At 37.6% G+C, this 22,672-nt stretch overlaps 1 protein-coding gene across 1 annotated transcript in view; it reads right to left on the bottom strand.

Moving 5' to 3' along the window:
- Rnf17 (ring finger protein 17) overlaps positions 1-22,672 on the bottom strand; it is an 85,500-nt gene that overhangs the window by 45,710 nt on the left and 17,118 nt on the right. Inside the window, 9 exon segments of the mRNA XM_048340844.1 lie at positions 1,378-1,546; positions 3,165-3,354; positions 7,366-7,509; positions 8,596-8,610; positions 10,968-11,204; positions 11,207-11,271; positions 14,602-14,676; positions 15,187-15,263; positions 16,883-17,054. Of these exon segments, the coding sequence (XP_048196801.1) occupies positions 1,378-1,546; positions 3,165-3,354; positions 7,366-7,509; positions 8,596-8,610; positions 10,968-11,204; positions 11,207-11,271; positions 14,602-14,676; positions 15,187-15,263; positions 16,883-17,054 (1,144 nt within the window).

Genomic DNA, 22,672 nt, shown 5'->3' with positions numbered 1-22,672 from the left:
AAGTGCTTGCCTTGTATACATGAAGTCCTAAGCTCGATTCCTCAGAACCACATATCCAGAAAAAGCCTGAAGTGGCGCTGTAGCTCAAGTGGTAGAGTACTAGCCTTGAGCAAAAAGAAGCCAGGGACAGTGCTCAGGCCCGGAGTTCAAGCCCCAGGACTGGCAAAAAACAAAACAAATAAACTTGCCTCCTTGCTCAGATCCCATATTTTAAAATATTACACTAGGATGTTTTCATAGCTGATGAAAATTCAAAAAGTAACAGTAAGTTGGTTTTTTTGTTTTTTTTTTTTTGCTAGTCCTGGGCCTTGGACTCAGGGCCTGAGCACTGTCCCTAGCTTCCTTTTGCTCAAGGGTAGCAGCCTGCCACTTGAGCCACAGCGCCACTTCTGGCCGTTTTCCATATATGTAGTGCTGGGGAATTGAACCCAGGGCTTCATGTATACGAGGCAAGCTCTCTTGCCACTAGGCCATATTCCCAGCCCGTAACAGTAAGTTTATAGCACAATATTCATAATCATCAGTTAATCTAGCTTCCCTACTAGCACTGTATGATGTATATGCTACTTTTATCACCCAATGGAAAAAAGTTTTAAGTTGATCTTTAAGCATTTAAATGTATATTTAAAGAAAATTTCAATGATCGAACTCGCAAATTCCTTAAGAACAAAAAACAGAAAAAACAAGTGAGGTCTTGTGACACACAATTATAATCCCACTAGTAGGGAGGCTGAGGGAAGAGGAGCCTGAGTTTGAGACAGCCTTCTCTACACAGAAAGGTCCAGACCAACCACAGCTACACAGTGAGACTTTGTTTCAGAAAAAAAAAAAAAAGAAACTAACAATGTCACTGTCTTGAGGAAAACATCAATGCTATTTTTTCTGATCTTTTACTTTTTTTTTTTAATCATTTCTTCCTTATCTCAAATATGCTTTAAATGGTTATTGTGAGGGTTAGAATCTGCTGAGTGCTGGGAATCCGAGGAGGAGCGAAGATAGACACACACTCCTGCTTTCACAGACTTCATGGTGATAGTGTACATTGTTATGTGCAAGTCTAGTTTCCAAGGAGTTTAGTTTTTCTCCAGGCACCGACATTCAAAGTAAAATGTAATACAGGCAACAAAGAATGAACAAAATGTCATGGAAATAGGAAATCATGTTTAGAAATAACCACTATATACCCACTACACCATAGTCTACATAATTGACTCCAAAATATAGTAGTTTACTTGTTATTGGTATCAATCATTCATGTACAAACTGTATTTATCAAGATAACTGGTCCATTTAACCTTATTCAAAAATCTTACTGTAAGTACATGGCTAAATTTGAATCTGTAGCCTCTGTAGAAGAAAAAAATTTGCCTCACTTACTGAATTATGTGGAACAATATCTTTCAAGGAGCATGCGTGGGCTAAGGGTGGGATGTCTTTCCACAGCTCTTCATTATACAGCTCGTATTTCCTTAGAGCCAGACACAAATCATTTACTGTAACATGCTGTGCAGTAACGTGTTCTGGTCTCATAGAAGTATCACCAACTCTAGGAAAAAATTCAAATATTATTTGTTGAAAATAATGCTTCAACCTTTGGAATTCATTTTTGTCTTTAGAAGACATCATCTCTAAGGATAATTTAAATTATCTAGAAAATTACATGCCAAGTTCATTATTACCTAGGCTTAATTTAGTTCCTTAAAGAATAAAATCTCAGATGCATTTGAACATTCATATACTCATATACTCATTCAGTTTAAAGACTAACTGTGACCATTAAATAAAGTTATAGACAATACTTTTTCTTTTCTTTTTTTTTTGCCAGTCCTTGACCTTGGACTCAGGGCCTGAGCACTGTCCCTGGCTTCTCTTTGCTCAAGGCTAGCACGCACGCTGCCACTTGAACCACAGCACCACTTCTGGCCATTTTCTATATATGTGGTGCTGGGGACTCGAACCCAGGGCTTCATGTATACGAGTCAAGCACTCTTGCCACTAGGCCATATTCCCAGCCCTCTTTTTTTTTTTAACTACAGAACCATTTCAGTTTTTTCTTTCTTTGTGCTGGTACTAGGACTTGAACTCAGGTCCTGATCTCTGTCTCTGTTTTTCTGCTCTAGGCTGACACTCTACCACTTGAACCATATCTCTACTTCTGGTCGTTTGATGATTACTTGGAGATAAGAGTCTCACGGACCTTCTTTTCCTGGATAGCTTCAAAGTGTGATTCTCAGATCTCAGCCTCCTGAATAGCTAGGGTTGTGTGAGCCACTAGTGCCTCAGTCTTTTCTGTTTTGTTTTGTTTTGTTTTTTAATCAGCCATGGGGCTTGCAGTCAGGGCCTGGGCCACTGCCCTGAGCTCTTCAGCTCAAGGCTAGTGCTCTACCACTTGGGAGCCAGAGCACCACTTCTGGTTTTCTGATGGTTAATTGAAGATAAAAGTCTCATGGACTTTCCTGCTTGGGCGGCCTTTGAACTGCAATTCTCAGATCTCAGCCTCCTGAGTAGCTAGGATTATAAGTATAAGCCACTGGTGCCCAGCCCTGTCTCAATTTCTTAGAAGATGTAGAAAAACTTTTTTGAATATCTAGGAACAGTATGCCACTTTAAAAATTCTTAAAAAAAATTTTTTTTTAACCAGTCCTGGGGCTTGAACTCAGGGCCTAGGCACTGTCCCTGAGCTTATTTTGCTCAAGGCTAGCACTCTACCACTTGAGCCACAGCTTCACTTCCAGCTTTTTCTGTTTATCTAATAGATAAGAGGTATCGAACCCAGGGCTTCATGCATGCTAGGCAAGCACTCTACCACTAAGCCACATTCCCAATAGCACTTTTAAAATTCTTAAAAGAATTATAGTGAAATGATCAAAATTTTTATCCAGTCACACTATCTGTAATAATTTATTCAAAAGGCAACTCTACATTAATTAGTACACGCTCTGAAAAAGTTCTTTTCCAAGCTTCTCATTTTATAATATATATCAATAACAGTATTTTCCTTATTTATTTCCTTATTTGGAGTGCTCCATTAAAATTAAGTGTATGTCTTAGAGGAATGACAAGTTACTTTTCAATCTTTTCTAATTTTCTCCTTTCTTTACTTTCCCACTTCCCAAATGTTTGTACACATGCCAGGAAGACATAATAATTACAAAGGATCATACCCTCTGACAATTAGGACTTCAGAATTTCCAAAATCTACCATGAATATTTGTATTAGTGCAACTTCATGAACTGAGAACTTGGTTGGACTACAAGGTTTTCTAGTATTTTTACTTTTTATTGGAATTAATTCAGTGATAGTTCCTCGACACCACATTCCATTTTCAATACTGTTGACAAATATTCTTGCACCTAAATAATGTGGGAGACAAATCATTATCAATGTTTATGAAGACAGACATCTAATAATGTTTAATTTACAAAACATATAGTATAGCTCTCCAACTAAGTCTTAAATGTTTTCACTGGTGAAACAGTACCAATGCTGTAACATTTTAAGATACTATTATAATGGTTACACAAAAATTTATAAGCTACCTGAGGAGATAAAAGCACACAGAACACAGTTGCTACTCAGTGAGGAACTATGCTTCACGAACTGTCTTTAAATAAGACTGTTTTGATATTAAGAGTCACAAGGAAGAAAGGCAAATAAAATTCTATAATACACTATATTTAGGACACTGAAGACTTGTAGATATATGTACACACAGTGTGTATGAGCACACAAGCATACCATTTTGGTTATATATATGATTAAGTTTATTATAAGAAACAATTTTCTTCTTTAGTAAAGGAAAGTAGGAATAGAGAAATGAAAGGTAGCATGTGAATTGCCCAATTAACCATTCAGAGAGGGGAAAACAAACTAAGGGCTTAGTGCTAGGAGGAATAACTTATGGTGGGACTAAGTAGATTACAAATTAATTAGGAGAAAAAAGATTAAAGAAGAGGCCTCGGGACAACCAGTTTCCAGGACCAGCTGCTCACTCTCCTGAGCAGCCTTTATTTTCTCTCTCTCTCTCTCTCTCTCTTTTTTTTTTTTTTTTTGCCAGTCCTGGGGCTTGGACTCAGGGCCTGAGCACTGTCCCTGGCTTCTTTTTGCTCAAGGCTAGCATTCTACCACTTGAGCCACAGTGCCACTTCTGGCCATTTTCTATATATGTGGTGCTGAGGAATCGAACCCAAGGCTTCATGTTTACGAGGCAAGCACTCTTGCCACTAGGCCATATTCCAAGCCCCTAAGTTTTTTAAGTTCACAAAAAGGCCTGAATGTGAAAGCTTCCTATAAATTGTCAATGATTTAACTTTTGCCATGGCACTAATGAGGTAGTACATAGGGAATTGAAATGCTGGGGCCCCCCAAAATTGAAAATCATGTTAAGTGACCATGCTGAGATGAAGAAATATTCTCAGAACAAACTCTCACTTTCACTTGCTTCTCCCTTAAGTTCAGAGATAAGCTCTCTCTGAAGTTCGCTCTCTAAAGTTTTTGATAAGACTTTCATTAGCAGACATTAACTGTACAATGAAGATTTATTGTGACATTTCTATACATGCATACAATGACTCTTACCACTTGTCTTCTTAAACTTTATTATGCCTTTACCTTGATATATTGAGTTTTGCTACAAGGTTGTCAACCATGAGTTCTATGATGGCAGAAAAGGGAACATCCCCCTTTTCTATCCCAACTGAGGCAAGAAGCTATATTTACAAATGTAGCTCCAGTACTTCTAAGAGGCAACAAGAAAACGTTTGTTATCTTGAAATTATTCCTCTTAACTAAGCTTTTCATTGGTGATAAATTTGGTAATCCTTGACCACTGGTTAAATACAGAGGGATGCTGAACAATCCCTTCTATATGTAATAAAAGCAGAATGGATGAAATGCACATTGGGAGGCCCTTTTAATTTTCATGAAATATAGTAGCACATTTGGCCTTCAGCCCTTCCTTTTTTAGATATGATGGTAGAAGAGTTTATTAGAAAAGAAATATGGCAGAGAAAGAGAAGATACACCACAGGGAAGACAGAATTTTTATTCCATATCTGCCATCTTGAGCCATCTTCCTCATTACAGATCTTGGCTTAAGTTAAGAAAAAAGTGAGAACTGTTCATATAATCCTAGCTACTCAGGAGGATAAGATCTGAGGATCATGGTTTGAAGCTAAGCCAGGCTTTAAGAAAGTCCGTGATAGGGCTGGGAATATGGCCTAGTGGCAAGAGCGCTTGCCTCGTATACCTGAAGCCCTGGGTTCGATTCCCCAGCACCACATATATAGAAAATGGGCAGAAGTGGCGCTGTGGCTCAAGTGGCAGAGTGCTAGCCTTGAGCAAAAAGAAGCCAGGGACAGTGCTCAGGCCCTGAGTTCAAGGCCCAGGACTGGCAAAAAAAAAAAAAAAAAAAAAAGTAAGTCCGTGATACTCATCTCCAAACTACAAAAAAAACAAAAAAAAAACACCCAAAAACAAAAAAACCAAAAAGCTGGAAGTGGTGGGGCCATGACTCAAGTGGTAGAGGGCTAGCCTTGAACAAAAAAGCCAAAAGACAATGCCCAGGCCTTGAGTTCAAGCCATAGGACCAGCATACATATAAAAACAGTGAGAATTTGGATGGCTTTTTTTTTTTTTTGCCAGTCCTGGGGCTTGGACTCAGGGCCTGAGCACTGTCCCTGGCTTCTTTTTGCTCAAGGCTAGCACTCTGCCACTTGAGCCACAGCGCCACTTCTGCCCATTTTCTGTATATGTGGTGCTGGGGAATCGAACCCAGGGCCTCATGTATATGAGGCAGGCACTCTTGCCACTAGGCCATATCCTCAGCCCAGGATGGCTTTCTGATTAGAATCATCCCTTCTTGTTTTCATGCTCTATGGAACCAATATTCTCTTAACTTTACATTCTTTCTTGCAATTGGTAAAGTCTGTTGAATCCATTTCTTATTTTTTCAAATATAAAGGACCTCTTCTCCACATAAAGCACCATCATCTTTCTTTCATTGTCACTTATTTCTCCAAATTAAAAAAAAAACATTTAAATCAGTTATAATTATTTTATGAACAACTATCATTAGCATCTTAAAACAATGAGTGAAAGTTTGGCTTAGAATGTTTCTGAACTTAAACTGCATGCATTAGGGTATATGTTAATTTTTAGAGAAGCATCCATAATATTTTTAATATTATATTTCAATCCTTTCATACAGGAAACTAAAAAGGTTTTAACTTTTAAAATTTTTGCCAGAGGTTTATGAAGATCCTAGTTTTTTGACATTTGGAAATGCTACATAAGTAAGCTAAGAGTTAACCACTCCTTTAAACTACTATCATAAACAGGCAATACATTATTAACATATATATGCATTCAGAAAAATACTTCATTAATATATAAATCATAGCTTCATCACATTATATAGAAGGATAATAAAACTAAAAAATATTGAGTTTTTAATGATTCTGGGGTAAGAATTTTTAAAAATGGTAGCAGGGTAATACTTTTTTTTTTTTTTTTTTTTTGGCCAGTCCTGGGCCTTGGACTCAGGGCCTGAGCACTGTCCCTGGCTTCTTCCCGCTCAAGGCTAGCACTCTGCCACTTGAGCCACAGCGCCGCTTCTGGCCGTTTTCTGTATATGTGGTGCTGGGGAATGGAACCTAGGGCCTCGTGTATCCGAGGCAGGCACTCTTGCCACTAGGCTATATCCCCAGCCCCAGGGTAATACTTTTTTTGTTTTGCTTTTTGCCAGTCCTAGGGCTTGAGCTCAGGGCCTGAGCACTGTCCCTGGCTTCTTTTTGCTCAAGGCTAGCACTCTACCACTTGAGCTACAGCGCCACTTCCGGCTTTTTCTATATATGTGGTGCTGAGGAATCGAACACAGGGCTTCATGTATACGAGGCCATATTCCTAGCCCCATACTTCTTTAAAAAACCCCATGGCATGGTAAATTTGCATATCCTGAGAATGAAAACAGATGGTGTTGACAACTCCAAAGGGCCCTGGGAACAGGTACTATCAAGTTTCGCTAAAGTGTTCAACACATACATGAGGAAAGCAAGAGACTAGAGTGACACAAAGGAATGAATCATTTTGGAGACAAGGGGTGGGGTCTATCTAACCTGTGATAAGTTTTGTAATTTAAAAAACAATTCACTCTAATTCATATTGGACATTTTGTGTTTATCCTTCTAAAAATGTGCCAACATTCAATTTTAATAATTAGCTAAATAATTTAATGAATGTTAAATTATTCTATAACTTTTATGCTTGATTTGAAGAAAAAATGTTACAGCAAGTCTATGTGATTGGTCAAATATTACAGTATTTAAATAAACTTGATACAATTAACTTGAGTAATAGTTTATTACCTAGCTCCAAGGTATCAGAAAGATCAAGGTGTAAACTCGTATTGCAGATTTGATTCACCTTCTTTTCCAGTACTGTTGCATCTTTTATGTGTGAATACTTCCGAACGTAGAAGTGGCAAGGGTGTATTACATGGCTTACAAAAACTAGATAACCTGGATAGGAATCAATATTTAAACCACACTATTAAAACATGATCTAGGAAATAATTCACAAAAGGTGAGCAATTGTAATAGTCTCTAAAGTAAGTTTCTTGTGGCAATGAAATTCCAGAATACTTAAGCACTATGAGAGCTCCCAATGTCAGAAGCAATTTATTTTTTGCAGTGCTAAGGATAGAAATCAGGGCTCATGCATGTTAGATAAATGCTCTCCTTTGAGCTAGTGCTAGGCAAGTGATCTAGTCTGAGCTGTATTTCCAGTACACAAGGACATTTTCAACAGTGATTTGTGTGTGTGCTGGTTCTTTTTTTTTAATTAAAAAATTTTTAAAAATTATTTAATTAATTATTTATTTTATTTATTTATTTTTGGCCAGTCCTGGGGCTTGGACTCAGGGCCTGAGCATTGTCCCTGGCTTCTTTTTGCTCAAGGCTAGCATTCTGCCACTTGAGCCACAGCACCACTTCTGGCCGTTTTCTATATATGTGGTGCTGGGGAATTGAACCCAGGGCCTCATGTATACGAGACAAGCACTCTTGCCACTAGGCCATATCCCCAGCCCTGTGTGCTGGTTCTTCAACTCAAGACCTGGGTGCTATCCCTGAGCTTTTTTTTTTTTTTTTTTTTGGCCAGTCCTGGGCCTTGGATTCAGGGCCTGGGCACTGTCCCTGGCTTCTTTCCGCTCAAGGCTAGCACTCTGCCATCTGAGCCACAGTGCCCCTTCTGGCCGTTTTCTGTATATGTGGTGCTGGGGAATCAAACCGAGAGCTTCATGTGTAGGAGGCAAGTGCTCTTGCCACCAGGCCCTATTCCCAGCCCTCCCTGAGCTTTTGTGTTCAAGGCTAGCAGTCTACCACTTGAGCCACAGTTCCACTTTCTACTCTTCCGTGGTTAATTGGAGATAAAAGAGTCTCACAGATGTTCTGTGCCAGGGCTGGCTTAATGTGATCTTCAGATCTCAGCCTCCTGAGTAGCTAGGATTACAGGTGTGAGCCACCAGCATCAGGCTCAATTATTTGCTTTTTTCTTTTCTCCCTGAAAGGTTCTCACTACAGAGCTCACACTGGCACTGAACTCACTGAAGGCTAGACTGCCCTCATATTCGCTATGTATGACAGACTGGTCTTGAGCTTGTAATCCTTCTGCTTCAATATCCTGAGTGCTCAGATTACAGGAGTGTTTCATACCTGGCAACAATAAATTCTTTAGTAACCTGAAATTTGACTTGAAAATATATTCTTTTTTTTTTTTTTTTTGGCCAGTCCTGGGCCTTGGACTCAGGGCCTGAGCACTGTCCCTGGCTTCTTCCCGCTCAAGGCTAGCACTCTGCCACTTGAGCCACAGCGCCGCTTCTGGCCGTTTTCTGTATATGTGGTGCTGGGGAATCGAACCTAGGGCCTCGTGTATCCGAGGCAGGCACTCTTGCCACTAGGCTATATCCCCAGCCCTTGAAAATATATTCTGTAAAAGGAATCTCAGTTCGTGTGGTTGATTCTAATGTTGTAGTACATACTGTGATTCTATGTTATTATAAACCTTTAGAGTTTATTTGTGAACAGATTTGGAACTCAGAATCCCAGTGATGATTAAATCCTAGGACACAAAAGCGAACTCAATCTATACCATATGTATAGAACCATTATCACTTCACAGCCACTCTGAATCCCACGTCTCATGTATCAGGTTAGAGAGGTGTGCAAAAGTGAAAAATCCTAGTATTCAGCAGCTTTTGGGGAGAGAGAGAGAGAGAGAGAGAGAGAGAGAGAGAGAGAGAGAGAGAGAGAGAGAGAGAGAGAGAGAGAGAGTGTTTTGGTGGATGTGGAACAGGGAAAAGTTACGATTGCCAGAAATTGTTCTTTACACAGGAGTAACTGAGCAAGTATTTCTACTGGTATGAAAGGGTCTCTCCAAAGTACAATATTAAAGGAAGATTGCCTAAAGCAGTATGTACAGTGCATGATGTATTGGTTTTGTTACAGTTAGAAAAATAATATATGCATATATGCATATGCAAAAAACTATAGGAGAAATAGAACAGAATAGGAAAAGGGTGGGGAGAAGTTTCAGAGTATTTTGGTATATACTTAATTTTTGAACAAAGATGAAAGGCATGGAGTTGAATAAAGCCAAGTAGAGATATGGCAGAATAATTTTAACTACTGGTTAATATTGACTATAAAGAATACAACCCATTCTGAAAATGGGGTAAAATATGTATAGCTCAAGTTGAAGCTGTGAGAAATATTATAAAATTCAGATATAATTATATCAGAGTCAAAACTCTCAACATTAATAGGGAAGAGGTTTTACACTAGGTTGAAAATGAACTATACAACTTGTGGAAAAACTGGGAGAGAGCAAGGGAAGTGTTGACATTGTTCAAAAAGAAATGTTTTCATGACCTGACTTAGGTAACTGTAACACTTTTGTACATCACCTTGATAATAACAATAACAAAATAAAAATTAAAAATATAGAAGGGAGGAGATTTAAGATGTCTTTTTGCCTACTGACTTACAAGTAGGTAAAAGTTACCATACAAAGAGTATACTCCATCGAGCTCAGACTGTTGTTCCAGTACCTGCTTTGGGTCCAATAGGAATAGGTGACTCTTTCTTAGGAGGATCTTTCAGATAGTTATTAGTCTCCACAAAATCATCTGTGAAGCATGCTTTATCAAAAGAAGAAATAAAGGTAACTATATTAGTTTTGTTAATGTTGACAGTGACACACTAGTTTCTAAAAAGCTATACTTGAGTTGATGAAAAATATTAGAAAGGCAAGACCCCTTGTTCAAAGTACAATAGGTTATCCTAGGTTACTGAAATATCAGCAATAAAAAAAAGAAAAGCTATGTCTTGTTTCTATAATCAAAATGTCATTCTGAGAGCTGGAAATGTACATTAAGTGGCAAAGTGCTTGCCTAGCAAGCACAAACCCAAATAGTGGTAGGAAAAGTCATTTTGCACAAAACAAAACTGTTAAAAATTACTCTAAAGTAGACTGTTAGTAGAGAAATACATATTTTCTCACTCCTGTGTTAATCAGCAAAATACCAACAACTTGTCAAACTGTGATGTGTAAATGTTATATTATATTCATGATAGTTCATCAGAACCAAGATTTAAGAGCTGTCCTTAATTCAAGAATTAGTGAAACTGCTTTCGTAAATCATTTCTCTCTCATTTATAAAATCAAATACACCAATTAAACCAAATATTGAATTTGTACCACAGAGGTTAGCTAATACATTAAAATTAATAATTACCCTAACTTTGATAAATGTTAAGCAGGTCATAGAATCAACAGATTTTAATTCATAATGCGCACAATTACTATAAGATTACTGTTACAGTATGTTTCTTTTAAGTTCATAAAACAAAGCTACCAATTATTTCCACTACAGATAAAAACATCCCCCCACTTTTATATCTTCACTCACATTCTACATTTTCTTCAATGATTTCTTCAATTATCACATCAGGGGTAGATCCTATTTGAGGTAGTACAGGAACCATTTTGGGGGACGTCACTGTAACCATCTCTTCCTGTGGTGGAATGTTTTTCTCTTCTGAATATTTGTCACTGGTCTCCATTTGCAAAGGAAGTGCAGAGGCATCACTGGTAGGGATAGACATGTCAGTTTTTTTCCCCTTTTCTAGTGATGAGTAGGTGCCACAAGGTCCATTTTATTATTTTATTTCTTTTGAATATTCTGTCCAACTTCATTATCTTGGTGATAATTTCTATTTAAAAATACAGAGTATGCTGGGTGCTGGTGGCTCATGCCTGTCTTCCTAGCTACTCAGGAGGCTGAGAGCTGAGGATTCCAGTTCAAAGCCAGCCCAGACAGGAAAGTCTGTGAGACAATAAACTACCAAAAAAAGTCAACGGTGGTGTTGTGGTTCAAGTTGTAGAGCACTAATCTTGAGCAACAGAAGCCCAGAGACAGCACCTAAGCCCTGAGTTCAAGACCCAAGACTAGCACACAAAAATACCTCCACAAAAACACAAGAGAGTATAGCTACTATAATATTCATCTGTAAGAAATTTATTTCCCACAGGACTGTTCATTTGTGACACACACTAAAGACTGTACTAATATGTAATTTACACACTAAAAAATTCAGTGATTTCTTTTATAAATTTACAGAGTTGTAAAACTATTTCTACAATTGAATTTTAGAACTCTGACATTACCTGTAAGTCAAAACAAACTGCCCACTGAAAACAGAACCCTCCAAAAGCCCATTTAAGCACCAAGCAAGTTCTAGGTGTTTTTTTTTTTTATTTGATACAAGGTTCTTGTTGAAGAGCCTAAGTTAACATGGAATTTAGCTGCTCTCTCATGATTTTCCTGCCTCCAACTCCTGAGTGCTGGGAATACAAGATTATATTACCATGTCTAGCTATCTCTAGGATTTTGTTTTGTTCTGAGACAGGGTTACACTGTACAGCCCAGTTGGACTGGAACTTTCTATAACCTCTAACTCTTGGCTCTCCTGCCTCAGACTTCTGAATGCTAGCATTTTCTCTCAGGCATATACCACCATATGTAGCTATTTCTTCGACTTAGCACCTTAAAAGGAAAGTGTAAAAAACAGTGTAGAGTGTAAAGCACTGAAATAATTCTATTAACCTGGACCCACTGGGTATATTTATTCAGTAACAACTAGCCCATAGCTAACCAATTATTTGTCCACTGTACTCCCTATCGACTTCACATATCTGGACAGTTTAAGGATATTAAATCTATAATCACAATTTTTGCAAGAACTGAAAAAATTAGTTTTGTTTTAGTTATCTCATGATGTACCTAGCCTAAAAAAAGCCACTTGAATTCAGTGAAGACACAATTTTGTCTGTCTCCTCCAACAGAAGACATGCATTTAACATAAGTATAATTCGTTTCCAGCATTGTGAGGGAATAGATTCCTAATTTTGTATGTCATCTACTTTCATGTATTTGTTATGGCTGCATAAAAGACGTAAGACCACGCCAGATAGAACATACCTAGGAAACAAAGTTACAACAAAATCACATAGCATCCAAAGTCTTTTAAGAATTAGCTTCTAGTTTTGCACCGAGAGATTTAGAATGGAATTACATCAAGAAATTTTCTGAATGTAACATTCTATTTCACTGCCTATTTGTTTATTTTTCTTATCAGATGTCTACCCCCATTCTTTTTTTAAATTTATTTATTTTTTTATTAATTGAACATAAATTTTTTTACAAGGTGTTGTGCAAAGAGGGTGCAGTTATATAGTAGGGCAGTGTGTACATTTCTTGTGATATCTTACGACCTGTTTTTCCATCCCTTGTCTAAGTCAGGTAGACACATATGCAATATACAATGTATCAAGAACATATACAGTGTTCACAGACTTGGTCTCTACTGTCTCTCCATCTCCCTTTGTTAATAGTCATATATCAGGGAGATCATGCCCCTTTGTTTTCTGTGTTCTAGGCTTGTCTCACTCAACATTATTTGTTCAAGTTCTGACCATTTCCCTGCGAATAACAATATTTCACCATTCCTAATCGCTATGTAGTATTCCACTGTGTATAAGTACCATATCTTTTGGATCCATTCGTCTGTGGAGGGGCATCTGGGTTGTTTCCATATTTTGGCTATTGTGAATTGTGCCGCGATAAACATGGAAGTACAAATGTCTTTTTGATATCTTGGGTTTTGCTGTTTAGGATAGATGCCTAGGAGTGGTATGGCTGGGTCATAGGGTAGGTCTATATTGAGATTTTTGAGAAACCTCCATACTGTTCTCCAAAGTGGTTGTACTAATTTGCACTCCCACCAACAATGGAGAAGGGTTCCTCTTTCCCCACAGCCCCTCCAGCATTTGTTGTTTCCTGAGTTCAGAGTATAGGCCATTCTACCCCCATTCTTTTTGTTCTTTAAACTTGTTACTTATTTTTTGTGGATGAGGCAAAATAAAATATCTTTTCAGTCCTCTTCTTCATTAAGAACTCATCAGCCCTTCCTTCCAACACAATTTCTGTTCATACTAAAGCAGCAATTACACTTTTTTTTTAGTTATGTTTTCGATGTTTTGAGTCAAGATCTTACTATGTAGTCCAAGCAGGCCTTGAATTCAAGATCTTCTTGCCTCAGCCTCCTATGTACTGGTGTGAACTGTACATATATAACAAGTAGAACTAAGTATAAGTTTGAACAATCACAGTTGCATTTTATCTTTTATATGTTGATTTAGGATGTTAGTTTCTAGCACTAAAATCAGTGTTCCATGTTTGTTGACTAAACAAATTTCAACATGTATACCATGGTATAGTGATCTGTTCTATGCCTGTTAAAAATACTGCATATAGGGCTGGGGATATAGCCTAGCGGCAAGAGTGCCTGCCTCGGATACACGAGGCCCTAGGTTCGATTCCCCAGCACCACATATACAGAAAAACGGCCAGAAGCGGTGCTGTGGCTCAAGTGGCAGAGTGCTAGCCTTGAGCGGGAAGAAGCCAGGGACAGTACTCAGGCCCTGAGTCCAAGGCCCAGGACTGGCCAAAAAAAAAAAAAAAATACTGCATATAGCTGGATGCTTTTGGCTTATACCTATAATCCTAGCTATTTAGGAGGCTGAGATCTGAGGATCATGATCATGGTTCTAAGACAGCCTGGGAAGGAAAGTCTGTGAGACTCTAACTTTCAATTAACCATCTAAAAACTGGAAGTGGAGATGTGGCTCAAAGTGGTAGAGTACTAGCCTTAAGCAAAATAGCTCTGAGACAGCAACTAAGCCCTGAATTCAAGCCCTATGACCAGAAAACAAACAAAAAACTAACCAACCAACCAAACATAAAAACTTTCACCAAAACTGCATAGAGAAGTTAATTTTAGAGTTAACATAAATTTGTAATAGGGAGTTTGCTTGTGGAAATTGCCATACATGAATATGCCTTTTTGTGTGCTGGTACTGTGGCTTGAACCCAGGGATTCATGCTCTCATTTGGCTTTTTTCACTCATGGCTAGTGCTCTATCACTCAAATCAAGCTCCAATTCACATTCACATACTGTCACTCATAAAAAGTTATACTTACTTTGTTGGGGCCTCAAATTCAAGTTTTCCCATATTACTGAACATGCAGATAATTTCACTGCAATTCATATTCAACCTAAAACAAAACATTGGCATAAAAATGATCTCATAAATTAATATGTTCCTTATAAACAGAAATCATTTGCTGATATCAAAACAACTGATTTAAAATAAAACATGAACTGGGTGCCAGTGGCTTATCCCTGTAATCTTAGCTATTCAGGAGGCTGAGATCTCTGAGGATCAGGTTCAAAGCCAGCCTGGGGAAAAAAAGCCTGTAAGACTTTTGCTTCTAATTAATCACTAAAAAAAAGCTGGAAATGGAGCTGTGGCTCAAGTGGCAGGGTGCTATCCCTCAGCAAAAAAACGCATAGGGCCTGGGTCCTGGGACCAGTTCCAGTACTAGCACCAAAAGCAAATAAAAGGCTTTCTAATTTATTTAAAATAAATCGTAATTAATTTAGTTGCTGACTTGGGAAACATCTATGATCCCAAATTTCAAATTATATTTGCTTGCTATCTTAATAAACTCAGAATTAAATATATTTTATACTTGCTATGCTGACCTGAATTATGATTTTCTCACCTGGGAGGGCTCCTTGGTTTAAGATAATTAACTTGTGATAATTCACTGCCAAATGTTAATTTCAGAGTTCGAATAATCTAGAATTAAAAGAGAGGTGTAATTTATACATGAATTTTCCCTTTTCACAAATATTGCTGAAAGAGGAAGTTATTTCATTACTGAATTTAAGGCTTGATTTTAGGTACTCAAAGTTAAGGACAGATTTCAAACAAATCCATGTTTATGGCTTTTTTTTTCCCCCTAAAGTTGAAGTAGTATAAAAATGAACTCCAGGAAATGGAAATAAGAGGTTTTTTTCTTTTTGTTTGGTTGTTTATTTGTCTTTGGAATGGTAAGGTGGGGACACAGAAATAGAGGGACAAAGAGTGAACAAATGTCGCAGTGGTCCTCAGTAGACACTATGTTGAAAATGAACTACACAACTTGTAGGTGGAATGGGAGGGAAAAACTAGGAGGGAACAAGGGAAGGGGTGACATTGTCCACAAAGAAATGTACTCATTACCTGACTTATGTAATTGTAATCCCTCAGATATCACCTTTATAATAACAATAAGAAAGTGAAAATGAAAAAAAGTTTAAATGTGTTCTGGAGCTATAGAATAACAGATAGCAACAGGTAAGAGCTAATAACTGAGTAAAACTATACCATCAGAGACAATTCTTAGATTCATCTAGTGCCTGTGTTGCTCTTTTCAAATGCTCTTTTCCTTGCCTCATTTTCCTAACTAAACCAGAAGATGAAACTTTATCATCTTTACCTTCCAGTGTCTCCCAGGTTATGTAGCAGAAGGAAGATAAGACTAAGAAAGAAAGTCCTATACCTTTAAAGTTAAGACACTGAAGGCAGTTAAATGACTTCAAATATCTTACTTCGATCTAGTGCACACATTTCTTTGTCTATGGAAAACAGTGTCCTCAGCTCCTTCCTCTTTTTCTTCCTGGTTACTAAGGCTAGTGGTTTTTACTTCACTAAATAGTCCCACCATGATGTGTCACCATAGACCCAAAGCAAAGGAGCCACCCAACCATGGACTAAAACCTTCAAAACTGAGCCAAAATAAAGCTTCTGTCTTTGTAAGTTGACTGTCTCAGTTGTCTGCTCTAGTGACAGAAAACTGACTAATATAAAATCTACTTTCACCTCAGTGTCATCCAACTTGCCATCAGATCACGTATTGTACTATTTCCTTAGTGGCAAAAAAATAACAAAGACCAAATTTAATAGTCTTGTCCCAGAATTCAAATATACGAGAACTCTAAATAAGTGTGAATATAAATGACCCCCTAGTTATGATAGTTCACCTTATGATTGTTCAAATTCACACAAGTGTAAAAGAAATATAATCAGTAGAAACTCTACTGTGACTTTTGAATTTGGATCTTTTCCCTGGGTTAGTGATATGCAGTATGACCCCATTCACAATGCTGGGCTGTTGCAGAGAACCTTTTAATCGTGAGAATAAATAACTTACCCTCTCCAGTGCACTGGGCTAAGTTATATTTGGTTTAGTTATGTTAAATGCCCTTTTGACTTAATGATATTTTCAACTTACAATAGGTTCCCTGAGACATACTCCATCATCAGTCATGGAGAGCCTACATAGATTAGAGTGGTCTGGAAAACAAATTCTTAAGTCCTAAATGCCATATTCAAAGGTTTATGAACTAATTCACATCATGAACTATTAAAATTACCTGAGTAAGGTCACAGTATGTTCTCAGAGAAGGTGCTGATTTCAATTCTCTTGCTATTTTCATAGCTGCATCCAAGTCATTTTTTTTCTCTTCAAGGTAGTTTTTAGTCAATACTAAATTTGACAAATAATCATCTGTATTTCTTACAAGTTCTTCACACAATTTCTTTTTCCTTCATTTAAGACACTCAAGTTATTTTTCAGTATTTCATAAACATTTGTATAAATATGAATTTACAACGACTGAACAGTATTTGAAAGGGTAATTTCATTAGGTGATGAATTAAAATGGTTAAATGAGTCACATTAACTAAGTACTAGATAGAAGAAATTCCAGTAGTTAAATTATCACATGGTATTTTCAGTTAGTCAATGAACAGAAGTGTATTATAGTTTAAATATGTATTCATAATTAGAGAAACAGCAAATTTGTAAAGGGATACAATTGTATCACAAATAACTGTCACAGAATACCAAGGAAAATTCTGGGTGGGGGTGGGGGGGGGTGTGTGTGTGTGTGTGTGTGTGTGTGTGTGTGTGTGTGTGTGTGTGTGTGTTCCCATTACTGGGGCTTGAACTCAGAGCCTCTCACTTGCTCTTAGCTTTTTTTTTCTTCTCACAGCTGCATGGCTAGTGGTATACCACTTGAGCAATATCTCCATTTCTGTGAGGTGTTTTTTTCCCTTATTGGAGAGAAGAGTCTTTCAGATTTGTCTTCCTGAGCTGGTTTTGAACATCCATCTTTACATCTCAGTCTCCTGAATAGCTATCATACCGTATCATGAGCCAGTGGGTCTATCATAAAATTTCTTATTCCTTTACAGATACACATCTGTGATCACCTTTTACAAAGATTGACTTTTGCACTTTAAGATTTCTATTAGCAGATATATATTAAATAGATTTAATGAGATTTAAAACAGGTATCACCAAATCCTAAGATTCCAATTAACTGCAAATGCTAAAATATTCCTTTAGAAAGGTTATATTGTATGGGGGGTGGGAAACAAGTTTGATGAGAAATGTACTCACTACACCTTATGTATGAAACTGTAACCCCTCTGTATATCATCCTGACAATAAAATTAAATTTTAAAAGGTTATATTGTGACTTCATTACTCCTAACTCAAAATCCTTTCTGTAGCATAATGCAATTACTTTAACACAGAAATTAATCTATACTGAAAATTCTAAATTCTAAATTATCCTTCACCATACAAAACTAGCTAATACAATTTTTCAGGAATTCTGGAAAACAGTCAATAAATATAAGAAGAAATGCCTGGTGGAGGTATAGCCTGCCTTGTTTGTACTGCCACTGTGGCAAGCCCCAGGTTTAGCCAACCACCTGGGAAACAGGAGCCTCACCACAGTGTGATGGCCATGCTTCCTGGAGTTACCAATCAGCTTCTTTGAAGAATCATGAAGTCACACTATGCAGTGCTTCCTCTAGCCTTGCTGTCATTTCTCATGTGGCTCCCTGTGTCACTGAGCTGTAAAAAAGCACTCTGTGCTAGTGATGTGAGCAAATGTCTCATTCATAAAACTGTTAATATTACAGCATCTCAACTTGGCTAAACTCTAGTCCTCCACTTCACACTCTTAAAATACGACTCCAAGCCAGGTGCTGGTGCCTCATGCCTTTAATCCTAGCTACTCAGGTGGCTGAGGTCTGAAGATTGTGGTTCAAAGCCACCCTGGGCAGAAAAGTCCATGAGACTCTTATCTCCAATTAGCCAACAGAAAACTAGAAGTGGTGCTGTGTCTCAAGGTGGTAGAGCACTAGCCTTGAGATTCAGAGTTCACAGACAGTGCCTGAGCCCAGAGTTCAAGCCCCATGACCAACAACAACAAAAATCTGACTCCATAGACTGGTTAATCAACCAAGCTATTAGGAAGAACATAGTATCCCCCAAAAATTAAAATCAAAAGAGTTTCCAAGTGGGCATAACAAACCATACAAACACAAGAAAAATGGCAAGACAAAAAGCTTAATTCCCACAGAAAATAAGCCTGGTAATTGAACACACAATCTAGGACATAGAAGACAGTTGTCAAAATGCTTTAAAAACAATGCTGATAAATATGATTAATGAGAAGACAGAAAGCTTACGCCAAGGCAATTTGTGAGTATGATGAGACTAACCAAAGATTAGTAGAAGAATTCTTAAGAGTCTACAAACACAATGTGAAATTAATTAAAAGAGAAAGAAAGGGAGCCCAATGAAAAAACAGTCGTCCAGCTAAAGGATATGTAAAGACACAGGCAAACAAGAAGTCCATATCAGACCTAAAAGAAAACAAAAAGGAGATAGAAGCCACCAAAAATGACCTGTTAGAAGGCAGAGAAAAAACAAAGTAGAAAGTCTAGATAGCAGAACAGATAATGTAGAAGACAGTCTCAGGGATTGCTACAGATTAGATATTTAATAAAGAGGAGACAATTATCCAGAACAAATCCAAGAAACAAGAAACGAGCTTGCAAGAACTTCAGGACTCAATCAGCAGACCTAATTGACAGAAGCAAGGACAAAAACCACATGATCATCTCAAAAGATGCAGAAAAGGAATTAGACAAAGTCGTAACACCCTTGTATGAAAAATGCTCTGAAGAAGCTAGTAATCCAGGAACTTTCCTCAATATAATCATGGCTATATATGAAAAACCTATAGTCAGCATTATACTTAATAGTGAAAAGTTAAAACCATTTTCTCCAAATCAGGAATGAAACAATATAGTACTTCAATATAGTACTGGTTTCCTAGCAGAGCAAGAAGGCAAGAGAGAAACATAAAGGGGATCCAAATAGGGAAAGAAGAAGCAAAGCTATCCATACTCTTTTGCAGATGACATGATCCTGTACTTAAAAGAACCCTGCAGACTCCTCCCCCAAATTACTTGAGCTGATCCAAAACTTTGGCAAAGTAGCAGAATATAAAATTAGCCCTAAAAAATCAGTAGCATTTCTGTATGTCAACAATGAGAAGAGCTAAGCTGAAACTAGGAAGGCAAATCCATTTCTAGTAGCCTCAAAAAATATCTAGGAATTAACCAAAGATATGAAGGACCTCTTTTATGAAAACTTTAAAATTCATAAAAAATAAATTGAAGCAGATATGAGGAAATGATAAAAGATTACAGGCTCCTGGATTGGAAAGAATAACATCATGAAAATGGCAATACTGCTCAAAGCTATTTACAAATTCAATGCAATAACCATCAAAATCTCAACAACATTCTTCAATGAAAGAGAAAGCAATCCAAAAATTCATATAGAATAAAAAAAAACCTGAATAGCCAAATCCTTAGCAGGAAAAACAGTGTTAGAGGAATATCAATACTAAACTTCAAACTCTATTACAAAGCCACTGTAAAAAAAAATAAACCAATAGCTCAGTACTGGCACAAGAATAAGACAAGGACAAATAGAAGACACAGAAACCCACAGACCTGTAGCTATCTAGCATTTGATAAGGGAGCCAAAAAGACAACCTTTTCAACAAATGTTGGCAGAATTGGCTAACACATGCAGAAAATTGAAGCTAGATCCTGCACCAGAATCAATTTGTAATGGATAAAGGTAAGGCCAGATACCCTGAAAATATTACAGGAAGTGGTAGGGAAAACACAAGGGCTCCTAGGCATGGACCAAAACTTCCTAAGTAAAGATTCAGAATCACACCAAATCAATGAACTGGAAAAATGGTACTGTATCAAACTGAAGAGATTCTAAATGGCAAAGAGCATAGCTATCAAGATAAGTAGCCCATAGAATGGGAGAAGATATTTACTAGCTATGCATTGGAAAAGTGCCTCATACTTAAAATATACTTAAAGCTAAAAAAAGTTAAGCCCCCCCAAAATAAACCCTCAAAGAAATTGCACTCCAATTAATAAATGGGCTAAAGACTTAAAGACAGACTTCTCAGAAGAAGAATGGCCAATAGACACATGAAGAAACGTTCAATATCTCTGGCCTTAAAAAAAAAAAAAAGCAAATCAAAGTAACACTGAGGTTCCATCTCACTGCCATTAGAATAGCCATTATCAAGAAAACTAACAATAACAGATGCTGGTGGGGATGTGGCTAACAAGAAACTCTACTACACTGTTGGTGGGAACAGGAACTTGTTCAACCACTCTGGAAAGCAGTATGAAGGGTCCCCAAAGACTATATAAATATAGAGCTTCCCTATGACTCAAAAATTTCATTCCTAGGCATTTATTTATCCAACAGACCACAAAAAAGGCCACACTAAAGCTACCAGCACAAATATGTTCATTGTAGTACTGCTTACCATAGCCAAGATATGGAATCCACCCAGATACCTCTCAGCAGACAAATGGATCAAGAAAATGTGTGGTGTGTGTGTGTGTGTGTGTGTGTGTGTGTGTGTATACACACAATCACACAATGTAATTTTATGCTTCCATCAGAAACAATGATTTTTGCACCATTCATAAGGAAATGAAAAGGACTTGGAAATAATTATATTAAGTAAGGTAGTCCCAAAGAAATATAGGCTACATGTTTTTGCTCATTTGTTGCAACTAGAAAGTGCCTATGAATGTATAACACACTAGTTGGTAGAAAACAAAAAATACACTTGGACGTGATAAACCATAGAAGACTCCAGACATTTACCACAGTGATACCAAAGGAGGATATCCTTAGGAGGGGATCAAAGGTCCAATAGCCATAGGCATATGATCATATAAGATGTTTATTGAAATGAACTCCAGAAAATGGAAATGAGAGGTTTTGTGTTAATTTTGCTTCTTTTTTTTTTTTTGGCCAGTCCTGGGCCTTGGACTCAGGGCCTGAGCACTGTCCCTGGCTTCTTCCCGCTCAAGGCTAGCACTCTGCCACTTGAGCCACAGCGCCGCTTCTGGCCGTTTTCTGCATATGTGGTGCTGGGGAATCGAACCTAGGGCCTCGTGTATCCGAGGCAGGCACTCTTGCCACTAGGCTATATCCCCAGCCCCTAATTTTGCTTCTTGTTTAATTTTTTCTCCTTTGTCATTGTTTTTTATTTCTGTACCTTTTGACTTGTAAGAAAGTTTTATTTGTTTTGGGAAAGGTAAGGGAGAGCACAGAAATGCTGGGACAAAAGGTAAACAAATGCAGCAATGACATTTACTAGAACTATGTTAAAAATGAATTATACAACTTGTGGGGAAAGGACAAGAGGCAAAAACTGGGAGAAAAACCAAGGAAAAGACGACACTGTTCAAAAACAAATGTATTCATTTTGACCTGACTTATGTAACTGTAACCCCTCTGTACATCACCTTTACAATAACAATACAGTATTTAAAAAGAAAATGCTCAAACCAAACCAAACCAAACCAAGACAGGCACCAGTGGCTCATGCCTATTATCCTAGCTACAGGAGGCTGAGATCTGAGGATCACAGTTTGAAGTTAGCCAGGGGAAGAAGTCCATGAGACTCATCTTCAATCAGAATAGTGGCATTTTTACTTGTCTCCTCAGTCTGTTAGGAGTAGACAGCTGCTAATTCTCCCCATCAGAGGAATACAAGAGAACTGACTGACATGGCTTTCACCGGTGTGGCACTGCCTGCAAGTACTGGTATTTTGTTTTAGGTATCAGACAGAGAAGAATAGTGAGTACTGCTCTGAAAAGATAGGGACAGATGCCTGGGCAAGAGATTACATGTAGAGACACACCTGAAGCCTCAGAGAAGCTTGTATAAAACTCACTGGAATATTGCAAATATAAAAGCAACTGTGTATATAGGGTAATTTAAAAAGCTATATTTGGATCC

This window comes from Perognathus longimembris, chromosome 3, assembly GCF_023159225.1.
Source record: "Perognathus longimembris pacificus isolate PPM17 chromosome 3, ASM2315922v1, whole genome shotgun sequence".
Classification (NCBI taxonomy): Eukaryota; Metazoa; Chordata; class Mammalia; order Rodentia; family Heteromyidae; genus Perognathus; species Perognathus longimembris.
This window is presented reverse-complemented; position numbering and strand designations above follow the sequence as displayed.